The following is a 19,150-nucleotide window of genomic DNA, read 5'->3' as shown; positions in this document are numbered from 1 at the left end:
CAACCACAGCTACGACTACTCAAAGCACAACCACAGGTAAACATGAAATTGGAAAATATTGCAATGATATCAGATTCTATTTGGGCAGTAAATATTGCCAAAGAATTATGTGACGAGTTAAAAGGTGCATTTTGTTTGTCGCAATCTGATATTTCCTTTTCGATTCGTCCTTACTATTCCGATTTAAATCCTACTGAAAACGACATTTAACGACAAGGTAGGGACGTTAACATTTTGATGTCATTGACGAATCACTAGAATTTATACAAGAAACTTTAAAGTTGAGAGAGAAATGGTGCGAATAATGCTTAATTGAACTTGATGCTTTCAGAATGTGACATCCAAATGATTTCACAAGATGACTCGACCGATGTTGTTTCCCAAACTACTGATGGAAGTGGGGATGGAATAGAAGAGGTATTCGTTCCAAATCCCGACGTTTCGGAGCCTACTATAACCTATACGATCAAAGCAATTAATGATGAAGTCAAGTTCTTCCGCTTTGCTGCTAAAGTCTGGAACATCCAGACAATCCAAGTGTTTGTTCTAGATAAAAACGACAAACCTGTTACACCCATCAATCCACGAAAGGTACGTGAATGTCATATTATGCATAGTTCTTGTGAGTTGGTTCTAGATACTTGATATATTAGCTTAAGCTCTTAAAGCTATACCGGTCAAAGATATAAAGCAGCATCTTGGAGTTCATAAGATTGCAATTAGATTAAATGGGGACTTTTATATAAAGAATGGTGTACTCCATATTACTGAGACTGTTTCATGTTGTGCATCTGTAGGTGTCAGTTTCTGGATCCTACCCCAAAACGGTAGACGTACGACTTGTCGGTACTCCAGGTGTGAAGGTGAAAATAGTCATTGAACCAACTCCATCTGGCCAACCGAAACTTGACGATGTTGTGATTGAGGCTTGCTTTACATCAGGTATATGTTCTTTACTGATCTGATAAAAACGTGGTATTCAAGTTGGTAATGGCGACTTTTAAACAAATATGCGTTAATTGACAAATATACGTTTTGATGATGCGATGATTAAGCGAATTCGTTGAATTTTAGTAACAACAACGACACTTGTGACGACAACCGTAATGCCGACAACAACAACTGTTCCTGAAACTACGTCAACCACTACGTCGACAACAACTGTACCAACAACAACTACCGTCCCAACAAACAACAATAGAATCAACCCCACTATTACAACATCGAGTCCACACCCCGTATGCACAAGCAACAGAATCTAAGCACAATAATATAGTCCATATTTCATTATAATGTTCAATATAATCTTATTGTGTAAATCGCACGTCTTACGGTGATTCAATTAAGCATTTGATTTGTTTATTTTGAGGTAATGTGGTTTTATAAGTAATTGTTCAACATATGATGTAAGACGTTAATCAAGATAAAGTAGAAAGATTATTAATGATATTATTGCGAATAAAACATTTCGTATCTGATATAAATAGATAACGTCTAGAAAAAGTAGATCATTAATGTCAGGAGCTACGAGCATTTCATTTTTATTTCGTAACTAATAATGGTTAAGTCGACTCGAAGATCCTATGATTATATTCTTATCTTTCCAGAATGCTATATCGGAGTAAAATTATAGCCAATGGGGAACACTAGCTAAAGTTTGAAGCCTCATCTTAACGTGGTGAGACGACGAGATGGAATAGACTCTGGTCAACGGTTCCTAAGCAATAGAAATTAACGTACATTGGATAACTTACGTTCTGATTGGCTGTTGATAACGACGTCTCAAGTACATGAGATTTGTAAGCAAGAGTTATGGATGTCAAGACCATTAATGTGTTTGTACTAGCCGCAAACATTGGCGCAGTTTCACCATTTTAATCAACAATCTGCAACCAGCCCACACGAAAATTACCAAGTACAAGATCCTCCTCCAGCGAATGCCTTGCCAAGTCCTTGACCTCAAAATCGTCCAGTGAATGCAATTCCCCCGACAACTAACGTCATACAACACTAGGCTCGACCATCTAAAACCAATGAAGTCATCCTACAAATCAGTTACCACGGAGTCACTAACCAAACCAAAATCCACAACGATATAATTTAGCGTACGTAATGATGAACTATTAATGGTGGTGTTTGATTTCACTCCACAAACACACAGGTAATAACCGTAGTTATTTATGTGTTCATTTGGTTTTTTTATTCCTAAACGAAAACATCGATAGTTACGACAAACCAAGCAACTACCCACATCAAACAACACCAACTCCGAGACAACCACGTCAACCAACTACCATCCCCGAAAACTTGTAACCAACTACAACCACCCCTCCAACTACAACGAGATACGTACTCCCTAGGAAACTACAGTCAACGAACCACTAAGAAGCACCAAGCGACGACTGACCAAAAGCACACCCACAGGTACAACATGAAATTGAAAACAATTGCAATGATATTCAAGATCTATTTGGGCAGTAAAAACAAATTACCACTACTGATACTATGTGACGAGGTTATAAAGGTGCATTTTTGTTTGTCGGAATCTTGTATTTCCTTTTTCGATTCGTCCTTACTAATTCGCGAATTAAATCCTACTGAAATCGACATATATAAACGACAAGGGTAGGTGACGATAACAATTTCATGTAATTGACGAATCACTAGATATTTATTACAAGAAACTTTACAAGTTGACAACAACTTCTACAACACCACCTCCAACTACAACCACTACACCTATTCCTACCACATCATTGTAACAGAACCACCAACTACCACATCAACAACACCCACACAGACAACATCAGTAACTACAATTCCCCCGAGAACAACCTCTACAACCCCACCTCCAACTACAACCACTATACCTACTCCTACAACATCAATTGTAACAGAACCACCAACTACCACATCCACAACACCCACACAGACATCATCAGTAACTACAATTCCCCCGACAACAACTTCTACAACACCACCTTTAACTACAACCACTACACCTATTCCTACCACATCAATTGTAACAGAACCACCAACTACCACATCCACAACACCCACTCAGACAACATCAGTAAACTACAATTCCCCCGACAACAACCTCCACAACCCCACCTCCAACTACAACCACTACACCTACTCCAACAACATCAGTTGTCACTGAGCCACCAACTACCACATCAACAACACCCACCAACAACATCAGTAACTACTACAAATTCCCCCCGACAACAACCTCTACAACACCACCTCACTACAACCACTACACCTACTCCTACACAACATCAATTGTAACAGAACCACCAACTACCACATCCACAACACCCACTCAGACAACATCAGTAACTACAATTCCCCCGACAACAACCTCTACAACCCCACCTCCAACTACAACCACTACACCTACTCCTACAACATCAGTTGTCACTGAGCCACCAACTACCACATCAACAACACCCACCAGACACATCAGTAACTACAATTCCCCCGACAACAACCTCTACAACACCACCTCCAACTACAACCACTCACCTACTCCTACAACATCAGTTGTACTGAGCCACCAACTACCACATCCACAACACCCACCCAGACCACATCAGTAACTACAATTCCCCCGACAACAACCTCTACAACACCACCTCCAACTACAACCACTACACCTACTCCTACAACATCAGTTGTAACTGAGCCACCAACTACCACATCCACAACACCCTCCCAGACCAACATCAGTAACTACAATTCCCCCGACAACAACCTCTACAACACCACCTCCAACTACAACCACTACACCTACTCCTACAACATCAGTTGTACTGAGCCACCAACTACCACATCCAACAACACCCACTCAGACCACATCAGTAACTACAATTCCCCCGACAACAACCTCTACAACACCACACTCTCCAACTACAACCACTACACCTACTCCTACAACATCAGTTGTAACAGAGCCACCAACTACCACATCACAACACCCACTCAGACAACATCAGTAACTACAATTCCCCCGACAACAACCTCTACAACACCACCTCCAACTACAACCACTACACCTACTCCTACAACATCAGATGTCACTGAGCCACCAACTACCACATCAACAACACCCACTCAGACAACATCAGTAACTACAATTCCCCCGACAACAACCTCTACAACACCACCTCCAACTACAACCACTACACCTACTCCTACAACATCAGTTGTAACAGAGCCACCAACTACCACATCCACAACACCCACTCAGACAACATCAGTAACTACAATTCCCCCGACAACAACCTCTACAACACCACCTCCAACTACAACCACTACACCTACTCCTACAACATCAGTTGTCAACTGAGCCACCAACTACCACATCAACAACACCCACTCAGACAACATCAGTAACTACATTTCCCCCGACAACAACCTCTACAACACCACCTCCAACTACAACCACTACTCCTACAACATCAGTTGTAACAGAACCACCTACTACCACATCCACAACACCCACTCAGACAACATCAGTAACTACAATTCCCCCGACAACAACCTCTACAACACCACCTCCAACTACAACCACTACACCTACTCCTACAACATCAGTTGTCACTGAGCCACCAACTACCACATCAACAACACCCACTCAGACAACATCAGTAACTACAATTCCCCCGACAACAACCTCTACAACACCACCTCCAACTACAACCACTACACCTACTCCTACAACATCAGTTGTCACTGAGCCACCAACTACCACATCAACAACACCCACTCAGACAACATCAGTAACTACATTTCCCCCGACAACAACCTCTACAACACCACCTCCAACTACAACCACTACACCTACTCCTACAACATCAGTTGTCACTGAGCGGACCCACTACACATTACCAGACAACTCACCACCACTACCCACATCCACAACCACTCACACACCACCACTACCACATCAACACCCACCCAGTAACTACTACATTCCCCCGACAACAACCTCTACAACACCACCTCCAACTACAACCACTACACCTACTCCTTACAACATCAGTTGTCACAGAGCCACCAACTACCACATCAACAACACCCACTCAGACAACATCAGTAACTACAATTCCCCCGACAACAACCTCTACAACACCACCTCCAACTACAACCACTACACCTACTCCTACAACATCAGTTGTCACTGAGCCACCAACTACCACATCAACAACACCCACTCAGACAACATCAGTAACTACATTTCCCCCGACAACAACCTCTACAACACCACCTCCAACTACAACCACTACACCTACTCCTACAACATCAATTGTAACAGAACCACCAACTACCACATCCACAACACCCACTCAGACAACATCAGTAACTACAATTCCCCCGACAACAACCTCTACAACACCACCTCCAACTACAACCACTACACCTACTCCTACAACATCAATTGTAACAGAACCACCTACTACCACATCCACAACACCCACTCAGACAACATCAGTAACTACAATTCCTCCGATAACAACCTCTACAACACCACCACCAACTACTACCACTACACCTACTCCTACAACATCAGTTGTAACAGAGCCACAAACTACCACATCCACAACACCCACTCAGACAACATCAGTAACTACAATTCCCCCGACAACAACCTCTACAACACCACCTCCAACTACAACCACTACACCTACTCCTACAACATCAGTTGTCACTGAGCCACCAACTACCACATCCACAACACCCACCCAGACAACATCAGTAACTACATTTCCCCCGACAACAACCTCTACAACACCACCTCCAACTCCAACCACTACACCTACTCCTACAACATCAATTGTAACAGAACCACCTACTACCACATCCACAACACCCACTCAGACAACATCAGTAACTACAATTCCACCTACAACAACCTCTACAACACCACCTCCAACTACAACCACTACACCTACTCCTACAACATCAATTGTAACAGAACCACCTACTACCACATCCACAACACCCACTCAGACAACATCAGTAACTACAATTCCTCCGATAACAACCTCTACAACACCACCACCAACTACTACCACTACACCTACTCCTACAACATCAGTTGTAACAGAGCCACAAACTACCACATCCACAACACCCACCCAGACAACTTCAGTAACTACAATTCCCCCGACAACAACCTCTACAACACCACCACCAACTACTACCACTACATCTACTCCTACAACATCAGTTGTCACTGAGCCACCAACTACAACATCCACTACACCCACTCAGACCACATCAGTAACTACAATTCCTCCGACAACAACCTCTACAACACCACCACCAACTACTACCACTACACCTACTCCTACAACATCAATTGTAACAGAACCACCTACTACCACATCCACAACACCCACTCAGACAACATCAGTAACTACAATTCCCCCGACAACAACCTCTACAACACCACCACCAACTACTACCACTACACCTACTCCTACAACATCAGTTGTCACTGAGCCACCAACTACAACATCCACTACACCCACTCAGACCACATCAGTAACTACAATTCCTCCGACAACAACCTCTACAACACCACCACCAACTACCACCACTACACCTACTCCTACAACATCGGTTGTCACTGAGCCACCAACTACCACATCAACAACGCCCACTCAGACAACGTCAGTAACTACAATTCCCCCGACAACAACCTCTACAACACCACCTCCAACTACTACCACTACACCTACTCCTACAACATCGGTTGTTACAGAGCCACCAACTACCACATCCACAACACCTACCAAGACAACGTCAGTAACTACCATTCTGCCGACAACAACCTCTACAACACCACCTCCAACTACAACCACTACACCTACTCCTACAACATCAGTTGTAACGGAGCCACCAACTACCATATCCACAACACCCACCCAGACAACATCAGTAACTACAATTCCACCTACAACAACCTCTACAACACCACCTCCAACTACAACCACTACACATACTCCTACAACATCAGTTGTCACTGAGCCACCAACTACCACATCCTCAACACCCACTCAGACAACTTCAGTAACTACAATTCCCTCGACAACAACCTCTACAACACCACCTCCAACTACAACCACTACACCTACTCCTACAACATCAGTTGTAACAGAGCCACCAACTACCACATCCACAACACCCACCCAGACAACATCAGTAACTACAATTCCACCTACAACAACCTCTACAACACCACCTCCAACTACAACCACTACACCTACTCCTACAACATCAGTTGTCACTGAGCCACCAACTACCACATCCTCAACACCCACTCAGACAACTTCAGTAACTACAATTCCCCCGACAACAACCTCTACAACACCATCTCCAACTACAACTACTACACCCACTCCTACAACATCAGTTGTAACAGAGCCACAAACTACCACATCCACAACACCCACCCAGACCACATCAGTAACTACAATTCCACCTACAACAACCTCTACAACACCACCTCCAACTACAACCACTACACCTACTCCTACAACATCAGTTGTAACAGAACCACCAACTACCACATCAACAACACCCACTCAGACAACATCAGTAACTACCATTCACCCGACAACAACCTCTACAACACCACCTCCAACTACAACCACTACACCTACTCCTGCAACATCAGTTGTTACTGAGCCACCAAATACCACATCCACAACACCCACACAGACAACACCAGTAACTACAATTCCCCCGACAACAACCTCTACAACACCACCTCCAACTACAACCACTACACCTACTCCTACAACATCAATTGTAACAGAACCACCAACTACCACATCCACAACACCCACTCAGACAACATCAGTAACTACAATTCCACCTACAACAACCTCTACAACACCACCTCCAACTACAACCACTACACCTACTCCTACCACATCAATTGTAACAGAACCACCAACTACCACATCCACAACACCCACTCAGACAACATCAGTAACTACAATTCCCCCGACAACAACCTCTACAACACCAACTCCAACTACAACCACTACAACTACTCCTACAACATCAGTTCTGACAGAACCACCTACTACCACATCAACAACACCCACACAGACAACATCAGTAACTACAATTCCCCCGACAACAACCTCTACAACCCCACCTCCAACTACAACCACTACACCTACTCCTACAACATCAGTTGTCACTGAGGCACCATCTAGCACATCCACAACACCCACACTGACAACATCAGTAACTACCATTCCCCCGACAACAACCTCTACAACACCACCTCCAACAACAACCACTACATCTACTCCAACAACATCACATATTACATTATCAGTTACCTCATCTACATCCATAGCATTTTCTACTACACTTAATCCTACGATGTCAGCTACAGTATCATCAACGACTAGTAAGACAACGTCAACAACGTCCGTCATGCCCACCCCGACAACACCAACTTCCAATGCTAGTTTTACAACAGGTGTGTTGAGACAATGTGTTTCAACTGGTACATAGGATTCAATGTAAACTGATTCATTATTTTCCATTTACCAAACTTTGAAGGTAAAGTTATCATATATATATATATCATTTTAAATCATATATGTATGGAATTATATCTTATCCACTTATTACAGCTTTCATTCCTGTATATATCAAATAAAAATGTTATGATGTAGTTTTTATCAATATTGCATGTGATTATCATTCATGTCTTAGTATATATTTACACAAATTGAATGACGCACATATATTCATTTCAGAATGTGAACACAGAATTGTAGACAAATATTCACACGATATAGTCACTACAACGACCGATGGCATTGGTGACGGAATCAGTGATGCATATATACCATTTACCGGTCGGTCTCAACCGACGATAGTATACAGAGTAAAAGCTGTTAATGAAGTACAGTTCTTCCGATTCGTGGCCCGTGTTTCTAATGTGAGACTGATCCGCATATACGTCATCGATTCATATAATAGGAACGTCAGTCCTGTTAATCCAATCGAGGTAAATTTAGATGGGTTGAAAATTGATAGTTACATTTCCATAATGCCTCTAATTTTGATAAGAAAACTTAACACCAATGCTCATTAGCCTATTTTGTCACACAATCTATATAAGCATGTAATTTCCAGGTTATGGATTTTATAACCGGACTTTTATAATGCAATTAATAATTCAAAGATTGCCAGCTCTTACACCTATCATCAAAAATTCCAAAAGACTCATCAGAATGATAATCGTTTTGTGTCTTAATCATTTTTTTCATTACGCCAAGCAATATGTTTATTAGTGTCATTCCGTGCTGAAAAATGAAATGTGCAAAATCTTTGATTTGATTAGGTCGAAGCTGCCAGTGGATTCCGCAAAAATATAGAGGTGAAACTACTTGGTACACAAGGAGCGGTATTAAAGGTTGTTTTGGTGCCTGCATCATACGGCCAACCCACGCTAGATAATGTCAAAATAGATGTATGCTATGAAACAGGTACGAAAATACACAAAAAGAGAAATTTCATTTATATTAAACAAGAGTGTTGTGTTGAACATTCGTTACATTTTCGTTAATTTGAAAACTGGTATCAATTCAGTAGCATTTCAACTTTTAAAAACCAAAAGCTAAAGATATCAATATTTTTGGATTTTGTATATATCATCGGAAGATAGAGTCAATCACATTAATTGAATATTTGCTACAACAATGTTAAATACATTTAGATTTTCAAGTATATATATAACAATTGCACATGTTAATCCTACACATTTAATATTTTACAGAGCTTTCCTACGAACAAACTGGATATCGAACCCACCTCCCCTATTGATGATGGACTACCTCCCTTACCACCATACCCGCCAAATCAAACCTTTCCTTTTCCAGATTGATAATATCATTTGTAAATAAAGTGTTTGTAATAGGTATGGTAGGGATTGCAGTAGCTTGTCAGGTCATTGAACCTGAAGAGAAATATGTTTCATTTAGATTACAAGTATGTATGTCGTCCCACATATAGAGGCATTGCATATATAATAAAAATCCTCGCACAAGCAAAACTGTCTTTCTGTATGGGTCGGCATACAACCTAGAATATTTAATTCGTGTTGTTTTTATTGTGTCCGTTACGTTGACCGTTCACCTTTAGTATTGAATATTAAACATCACTTGTGTCAACTACGAGACATAACGGGACATGCTTTATATAAACTATTTACTTTTTCTCTTTTAACAGCACCGACAACGACAGTTACAACCACGGAAGGTAGGTTTAATTTATTGTTAATGGTTATTTTCTCAACCTAATATTTATGATACCCATTTGATTAAAATCAGCAGAGATTTCTGAAGAAGAAAAAAACATTATTCTTTCGTATGTTGTTATGTTTTCATCTCATTATCATTATGCATGTTTCATTTTTCACGAAACAACCACAGCTCGCACCACAACTACTCAAAAGATTTGCACACAAATTAACAGCATGGAAGACCCGAATATTACACCTACTATTTCTAGCGAAACAACAATCGAACAGGCCGATATTACGCAAATGAGCTCTGACATCGGTTATGAAACCGCCCAAAATCCGTTTGACATAAAGGTCACGTTCGACAGTCTCGTCTACGTTGATTCATTCAAAGTTATCAATTTCGCTGAAACCAATATCGATACAGTTTCTGCGGAAGGGGAAGGTGTGACTCCACCCACTCAGGTAGGCTGTGTTGTTCAATTTCAACATTTTATTTTATTTCAATAAATTGGAAAAGGAGTGAATGTCTATCTAAGTTCTCTCCAGCAAAATGTACAAATGCAGTAAATGACTCTATTCTAACGATACATTAGTATAGGCTAGTTTTAGTAAGAGAATTCGATCTATCGGAAGGATAAGCTAATATAGACATTGAAGATAAGAATGTACACGAATAAACCAATGCTGTATTGATTGATAGTATGATACATGTACTTTTACGATTTTCAACTGATGTTTTCAACTATTCATACTCGTAGTGATGTTTGCTGATCAGTGTATATTTTACTCATAGCTTAGCCAATATTGATTCCGACTGGTTTAGTTATTATGCAGCTACGATATCGTTGATACCACGGCCAACATTCAAACTGCTTTCTAAAATACGTTTCGCTTAACAGGGCAACGAGGCTGGACAACTTATTTTTAATTCAGAAGAACGGATTGAAGAATTTAATATCAGCTTTGTGGCTAGCAACCCAAATCAACCTATGAAGATCCGATTCCAGCTTTTCATATGTGCTGAAGGTATAAAACGTCCATTTCCTGCATACCGTTCATCCATTCATTCATTGTTAACCTAATACGCAGTTTTGTTTTGCAAACTAATATTGATTTTGTTTTAAAATCATCTTATCATCAGTATTATTTCACATTGAGATATTAGTACGGTAGCAAAAGTGTTGCTATTGGTTGAAAAACAATCCTGTAAGCAACAAAAATCTATATAGGCCTTTCTTTAGTTTATCATGAATAGTGTGTATTAGAATTCTATCAAAACATTTATTACTTAAAATTCTAACAGAAATTTTGACATATAATATTTGTTTCTATCTGCTAAACCATCCCTGTGTCAGTAGTCCCTATGTTGTCCTGTCTGAAGTATGAATACGATAAATAAACGAAATGATCAGTCTTATAGGAAATTAATGAATAACGTACAACTCCAGTACAAACGCGTAAACGCAACACATGTTCCTACTTTAATCTCTATTGCCTGGCTGTATCATGCATATTACATACTGATGAAATGTTACCTTCATATATAGAATATTTTGATAGGCTGTAAAGTTATCCATTCATGTAACGGGATATGAAATTGGTCCCTTTCACAAAAAAGTCATTATTATTAATAAGCAATACTTACTTACTCATATTAGTTGGATTTTAGCAACGCATGTTGTTTCAATTTTAGGTACGCCTACGGTTGTAACACCGACGACAGCCACTACACGTGAAACAACGACAACACAATACACACCAACACTGACTGCAACTACCACGTCTATATCTTCAAGTGCTTCGACAGGTTAGTTTTGCTCAAATTGTACTATGCAAAGTAATCAAGATTTTTTTTATCAATTGAGAAATGAAAAACACGTGTGGGAAACTGAGCCTTTTTGCAGAAGCTATATTTCTTCTGTATGTTACTAATATTAAATTATCAATAATACACTCTGTCATCACTTATCAGTATAAAAAATATACAATGTAATCATTATTTGTATAACCAGTTACGTAACCTAATCATAATTTTTATCAATTACGCACATGTAATAATTTGTAATATAATCATTTACGCACAATTAAAATAAGTTATTTAATCAGTTACTAACTTTTCGTCATTAGTTACATTATCAGTTACGCACACTTAATCATTAGTTCTATGCTCGTTTACGCACACATATTCAGTAAATTTATAATCAGTTACGCATATCTAAAATAAGTTATATATCAGTTACCCATCATCATTGGTCATATGATCAGTTACGCACACCTATGTACAATGTAGTAGATAAAATCAGTTACGCACTTCTAAAACAAGTTCTATAATCAGTTACTCACTTATCATCATTGATTATAGTATCAGTTACCCACACCTATTCAGTCGATTTATAACCAGTTACGCTCGTCTTAGCATACGTTATATGAAGAGTTATGCACACATTATCATTAGTTATATGACCAGTTACTCGCACCGTGTCATTGGCTATATAGTTAATGTTTTGCAAGACGTCTCTCAAGTATCCCGATTCACTTGGCCTTTACCTGTCGTTTGAATATCATTGGATTATTTCATTTAACTTAATATTCGTATTTCAGGATCAACAGAGACCACAACTTCGGTTGAGACAACAGGTGAGTGAAATATTCAGATATAAAAAAATACTGAAAACTATGCAAAAATCTTGGAGTTGACCAATCAGAGGCGCCCGAGGTGTTTACACACTGGAGTGGGTAAACATAAATGATAACCAACTGCTATGGAATTTATCATATGGTTTTTCCATTGTGAAACATGCATAGTTATGGGATAAAATGCTTTGTTTCATTATGTTTTCAAGGCATTATTAAATCGTTAGCAGCAAATAGGATAAAATCTAGATTTCTTTTCGTTACTGTTTTATCAGCTATTTTCGTTTGACTCAATTTTACAATTATTTTAGCATCGAAATTCGTGGTGAAGACCTGACATAGTATATGATCTTCTATTGTGGAAACCTGGCATATAATAAAAATATTAACTGCATGACAGTGCCTATATTATACCTCATCCATGTGTTAGTGTTCTGATTAGTCAATACAGTATCACGTAATTAAAAACAATCGTCATGTCATCTGTATTTGCGCTGCATTTATTGAAAGTCCGTTATTTCACCCCCGAATCGTTATGTCGCCCTCGTTATGTCACCCTCGCGTGAGCTTCATCTGGGTAGTCTCTAGATGAAACGCACTACTGTTGATGATTCTAGAGAGGTTCCGAGTAAAAGAGATATGGCGGCTTCAGGACGAATCGTTTGCTCTGGTTTACAATACGTATTATTTATATCAGATTAACACATCATTTAAGGTAAACCAGCATTGATTGAATGATATTGTGTATTTCTTAATCATCACTTAATCTGTTTCTGGTATTTAATTTGTACGGAGACGGTCTGACAGTTGTTTAGACAATGGGGCATGACACACTCACCTATGGTAACAGTATATTTTCCGTTATGTTAGGCCTAAAGCTTACAATATTGCTCGGCATTTTCAACATTTTAATGATAAACAGATTATTAAAATCTACAATTTAAGAACCTACCGTTCCCCTTCCTAGACACAGCTTAAACATATCGGGAATGTATATACATGTACGGTATCCTAATAGCATACCTAACGTGTTACTCTGAATACTCACGCAAGCACGGGAAGTCATAGTAGAAGTTACAACATATACTGTGTGGTTTGAGTGTTTTGTTACATTTTTCACGTTTTATTTTATAATCAATTGTACATGTATCCTGCTACCTAGCATTTTTTGTGCGTTATTAACCTAGTATGGGCAGATGAAACAGAATATTTTAATATTTTCAATAAGTTCAATTTTGATAGAAACAGTTATATTCGTACATTGTATAATAAAACAATTGAGGCCCCCGTGATGGAGCGACATGACGATTTGACCACCCGAAAGTTGTTATGTCACCGGAGGGCGTAGTGTCACCCCGAGGATATCACTGTCACCCGAGGCGAGGCCGAGGGTGACAGTGATATTCCGAGGTGTGACACTAGGCACTGACACCCTTTAATGCAGGTAGTGTTTATTTCATTATACCAAAAGTCTAGAAACAAAACTAGTTTTCAGGTATTTGCAATCTATTGAAACATTTTACCTATTTTAGCAAAAGTCGAAAACTCACCGTTGGCAGTAAAATAACATATCAGTTTCAATACTGTACTCATCTTGTTATATTTGCATTGTTATAAAGAATACTCACAATAAGCATTCAGTGAAATATTCTTGTTGTCTTGTCTCCTGCGTTTTTTAAGATCTTAACGTTTTTGTATCTCAATGATTTTTTGTTTCGTCTCGTCGTCTGGTTACATCATTAGCAACATCTCGAAGACGCTTGTTTATATATGGTGGTGAAGATCTTCAGATATCTTTTTTGAAGCGTCGCTTTCGCTTAAAAAAATAAAGATGGCGTCGAAAAAAGAAACGAGTGCATATCTTTTTAATAAACTTTAACGGGCGCCATTCTATTTATCTTCCTTCCGGATAGGCTTCATATCAACTGTATGTCCAATCTGGTAACAGTTTATTACTTATATTTCCATTATGATCATTCAAATTCAAAACTATACAAGTATATACTTTGAATTTCCCGCTTGCACTATTGTTGACGTCACCAAGTTAAATAAATGGAACAACCATAGCATCAGCTTCTGATTATAGTTCAACAAAAAACGGTTTGAAACAAACGAACAAATGAAAAATATGTTATGACATTTTTTAATACATGCTATTTTGTGAACACGATAATACTATTAGATTTTATAGACCGCATAACTTTAAAACCACTTTTAAAATTATTGGACCGTTATGTATAGGCGTAATTATACATTGTATTCATTATCGGTGACGCGGCGGAAACGTTAAATATTCATACGCTTGACCAGATTGAAGTTCATAGTCTGATATTGCCCATCTGGTTTAACATAGATTAAACGGAAAACTGAAAGTAGAATGGAAATATTGATTCGTGGTGAAGATCTGACACTGTATACAATATTTCATAGTGAAAAACTGACATATTCCATAATATTTCGTGGTAAAAATCTGACACTTTATGTTGAGATATAATAATAAATATTCTATGAAGTGACAAAATGGCAATTGTTACGGGTGACTTAACTGTTTTGTAGTGAAAAAGTCAAATAAGGTTGTCCATTATCCATTAATCAGTAAATTACCCATTTGTTTTCAGCATTTTTATTCTATCTTATAAATTAGTCAATTTTGCTTCATCTATGATTTGTATCAAACATTGATAATATCTTCATAGACATGGGGTGTTTCTGTGAGAACGTGTTATTATTGTTTCTCATAGATGCAAGTCATCTTTTTAATAAGTATGTAGTAATTATAAAGTAAATTTGAATACAAAAACTAATGGATACTCACACTTGATAATACAGGAACAGGAGCTACAGAACTTCATTCCAACTCACCCACAGTTGGTATTTCAGGTACAAAACACTGCACATTTACCCCGAGCACACAGACCGCTACAAATGCAAATATTGTAGTTTTGCAATATTATTTTTATTGTTAAATTTTAAATGTTTCACTAACTCACTGATTTTTATAGATAATATTACAAAAATACATTTAGTACCTTTTACTTAATTTTGAATTATAAAAAGTACCATTAGACTTATTATATCATCTACATTAATTAAGACAATAAGTACATTGTTCCTCTTGATCTATTACCTTCACAACCTAATGCACTTTAAGCACTAGTTCACCCCCTAAGATTACATTGGCTACACCACTTCATCGATTCAACACATCTTAAATCATAAAATCCAGCATGTGTTTATTTCAGCACAAGAGCAATTTTCTCTCCACTTTATCGCACGCAGGAGTATATTATCGCACGATTTCCAGGCGTTTAGTTAATCACATTTATATCTATATTAGAAAATAAGAAAGATAATTAATTTCCTATAAAAGTGGTCAACTAAGTTGATGTGTAGTTTAAATTTGATTGATAAGAAATAAAGGCAATTAATCGATGTTGAAAAAATAATAATATAATAAATTGTGATGTTTATTAAACCCATTGAATTGAAATATTTTTTGCTTCTTTATTTGATTACACATTGTAGTTAAGTGGCTGTTAATGTCTGAAACGTTATCGTAATCGGCTCATTTTTGTCGAAATTTGCCGATTTTTAATTATCATCACAGAGAACTTAAACCATTAATTACATTAGGTTATTGATAGATATCCATTCTATCTGCATCTTAATCATGCCTCCTCACGGACCATTCACAAACTTCCTGCCTCTTTTTACATTATTAAATAGATAAAGTTACATTATCTTGAAAAGTTCACAGATAGTATAGAATTACCTGCTTTGTCTTTCACACTAACTTGTGCACTGTTTGGTATTGGCGGAAAACTATCTTCCTAGAGACATAATTCTAAAGTCCTTCCTGATACTTTATTTTAAGAAACGACAGGTATGACCTTACCGCCAATACCCACAGAGACAACACAAAAATCAGGTAATACTTGGTCTAGTACAAAACACAAGACAAGGTTCCATTGTATCCCACACAATTTATCAAAGGAAAATGCATCTCATCTTTTTTTTATTTTTACACAGATATATCATTTCGATATTCCATATTTTTCTAAAACTGTGTATAACTGTATAAACGCCTGCTGGAAATGTCATGTTCTTTTATGCAGTACTGCAATTTCTATTCTGATAGTTGTAGTTTCCATCAAACAACAACATTAAAACCACTAAAGCATTTAATGACTTGACATAAAATAGGTTTTAAAACTATGTGATTGTATAACAACATTAAATTATAGGTACCGTTACGCAGTCAACAACGTCTACTTCAACAACCGAGTCGACCCAATCTACATCAGGTAAACTTATAAACCTCTTAATTATTTTCTTAAATAAGTAAGTGATATATTTTTATTGTTTATGATATAATTTTCAAAACCATACTTCCATAAAAATGTTCAATATTGCAAAAGAGATGAAATTTTAAAATCAGTGACTAGTCTGTTGAAATTGATGTCATTTCCGTGACAAATACATTGATGGCAATACTTTGGAGTAGGTGTGTGAGGGTGTGTGTAGGGGTGGGAGAATGTGTGTATATATATGTGTGTGTATGTAGGGGTGATGATATTGATGATATATATATATATGATCTATAAACTATTACCTAAATCAGAAAAGTTTTGGACCTATTTTATTCTAAAGCATTTTATGATGATACGAATACAACTTTTTTTTTTCATTTCACGCTTTAGGTATTCTTAACATTGTAGACTAAACCCTAATGACAATAACTATTTAATGTTTATTTTAAGCTTTACGTTATGCTTTATTCTTTTACCTACTTCCACAACCCCATCGACTAAACATCAACTTAAACACCATCGACTTCATCAACAATGCAATCAAAATCATCAACTTCTCAATCAATGATATTATCAACCTCGTCGACTACATCAACACCGCAATAAACACCATCAACTACTCAATCAACAACAGCATCATCCCCATCATCAACACCATCAACTACTCAATCAACAACAGCATCAACCCGATCAACAACGCAATCAACACCACCAACACCATCAACTACTCAATCAACAACAGCATCAACCCCATCAACAACGCAATCAACACCATCAACACCATCAACTACTGAATCAACAACAGCATCAACCCCATCAACAACGCAATCTACACTATCAACTACATCATCGACTACAAATCCAACAACGATGTCAACAGAAACAACCACCACAGGTAATGATAGCTGTTATTCAAGCTTACTTCTCAGTCAAACAAAGATATCGTTTATGATCGCATCATTTTGACAAGGATTTGTGCATACCTTTTTTGAACCGTGGACACACTATGATATACGAAGTATTTTGAATAATCTTCAATTAAATATCCAGTTTCTGTTGAAAGTACTACCACTTTGCTTGTGGGATTATTAACAGACCTGGCCCTTCGGGCCAAGGTGAACTTATGGAATACAGCTATGTCCGGCGTTCGTCCATCTGTTCGTCCGTCATCAATTGACTTCTTCATAACCGCTGGTTTGAATTTAACAAAATTTAACTGATAGCGTCCATTTTGGACTCAAAATTCTTCAAAACTCTCGATGGCTTGAGGGACGAGGTCAAAAGAGGCCAATTTGGCCTTTTCCATATAAACGACTTCTCTGAAACTAAATATGGGATAGCACTCATATTGCATTGGTAGTATCCTTATAAAGTTGTGATTAAAAATTATTCAAAAGGTGGGGGCTGACTCCCGAAGGCCTGATGGTGGGGCCAAACTGGTCAATTTGACTATTTTCATATATATGACTTATCTGAAACTTAACTTTGCATAGCAATCATATTTCATTAATAGCATCATTATGGATTTGGGATTCCACATTGTACAAATGGCTGGGTTGAGCCTCTCGGGGATTTGTGAGGCGGAACCAAAAGGGTCATTTTGACTATTTTCATAAAAACGATTTCTTCTCTAAAACTAAGCATTGGTTAATAGTCTTAATACATTGGTAGCATCCTTGTAATATTGTGGTTCAAATTTGTCAATTTAGCGGTTACCATATAAACAACTTCTTCTCTGAAACTAAGCATTGAATAACACTCGTCGTCACATTAAATTGTCACATTAGTCACATTAAATTGATAGCCCTTGATATACGTGTGATGGGAATTAAAAGGTATACAAATCATGGGATTGTCCCCAATAGAATGAGGGACGGAGTCAAAAGGAGTCAATTTCGAAATTTCTAATCATTGGAGT

The 19,150-nt window shown here is 38.0% G+C and overlaps 1 protein-coding gene across 1 annotated transcript in view; it reads left to right on the top strand.

Annotated features, from left to right (window-relative positions):
• Positions 1 to 1,106: 1,106 nt before the first annotated feature.
• The window catches only part of LOC138316510 (mucin-2-like), a 40,323-nt gene continuing 22,279 nt past the window's right edge, over positions 1,107 to 19,150 (top strand). Inside the window, exons 1-16 of the mRNA XM_069258199.1 lie at positions 1,107 to 1,238; positions 1,608 to 1,621; positions 2,766 to 3,022; positions 3,154 to 3,551; positions 3,593 to 4,264; positions 4,344 to 4,968; positions 5,051 to 8,512; positions 8,796 to 9,049; positions 9,386 to 9,530; positions 10,273 to 10,302; positions 10,476 to 10,750; positions 11,188 to 11,314; positions 11,982 to 12,095; positions 12,890 to 12,925; positions 17,167 to 17,226; positions 17,867 to 18,127. Coding sequence (XP_069114300.1) covers positions 1,107 to 1,238; positions 1,608 to 1,621; positions 2,766 to 3,022; positions 3,154 to 3,551; positions 3,593 to 4,264; positions 4,344 to 4,968; positions 5,051 to 8,512; positions 8,796 to 9,049; positions 9,386 to 9,530; positions 10,273 to 10,302; positions 10,476 to 10,750; positions 11,188 to 11,314; positions 11,982 to 12,095; positions 12,890 to 12,925; positions 17,167 to 17,226; positions 17,867 to 18,127 — 6,862 coding nt within the window. The remainder of the gene's footprint in view (positions 1,239 to 1,607; positions 1,622 to 2,765; positions 3,023 to 3,153; positions 3,552 to 3,592; positions 4,265 to 4,343; positions 4,969 to 5,050; positions 8,513 to 8,795; positions 9,050 to 9,385; positions 9,531 to 10,272; positions 10,303 to 10,475; positions 10,751 to 11,187; positions 11,315 to 11,981; positions 12,096 to 12,889; positions 12,926 to 17,166; positions 17,227 to 17,866; positions 18,128 to 19,150) is intronic.

Source organism: Argopecten irradians, chromosome 2 (genome assembly GCF_041381155.1).
Source record: "Argopecten irradians isolate NY chromosome 2, Ai_NY, whole genome shotgun sequence".
Lineage (NCBI taxonomy): Eukaryota > Metazoa > Mollusca > Bivalvia > Pectinida > Pectinidae > Argopecten > Argopecten irradians.
The sequence above is the reverse complement of the archived record's forward strand: the minus strand, read 5'-3'. Positions and strand labels throughout refer to the sequence as shown.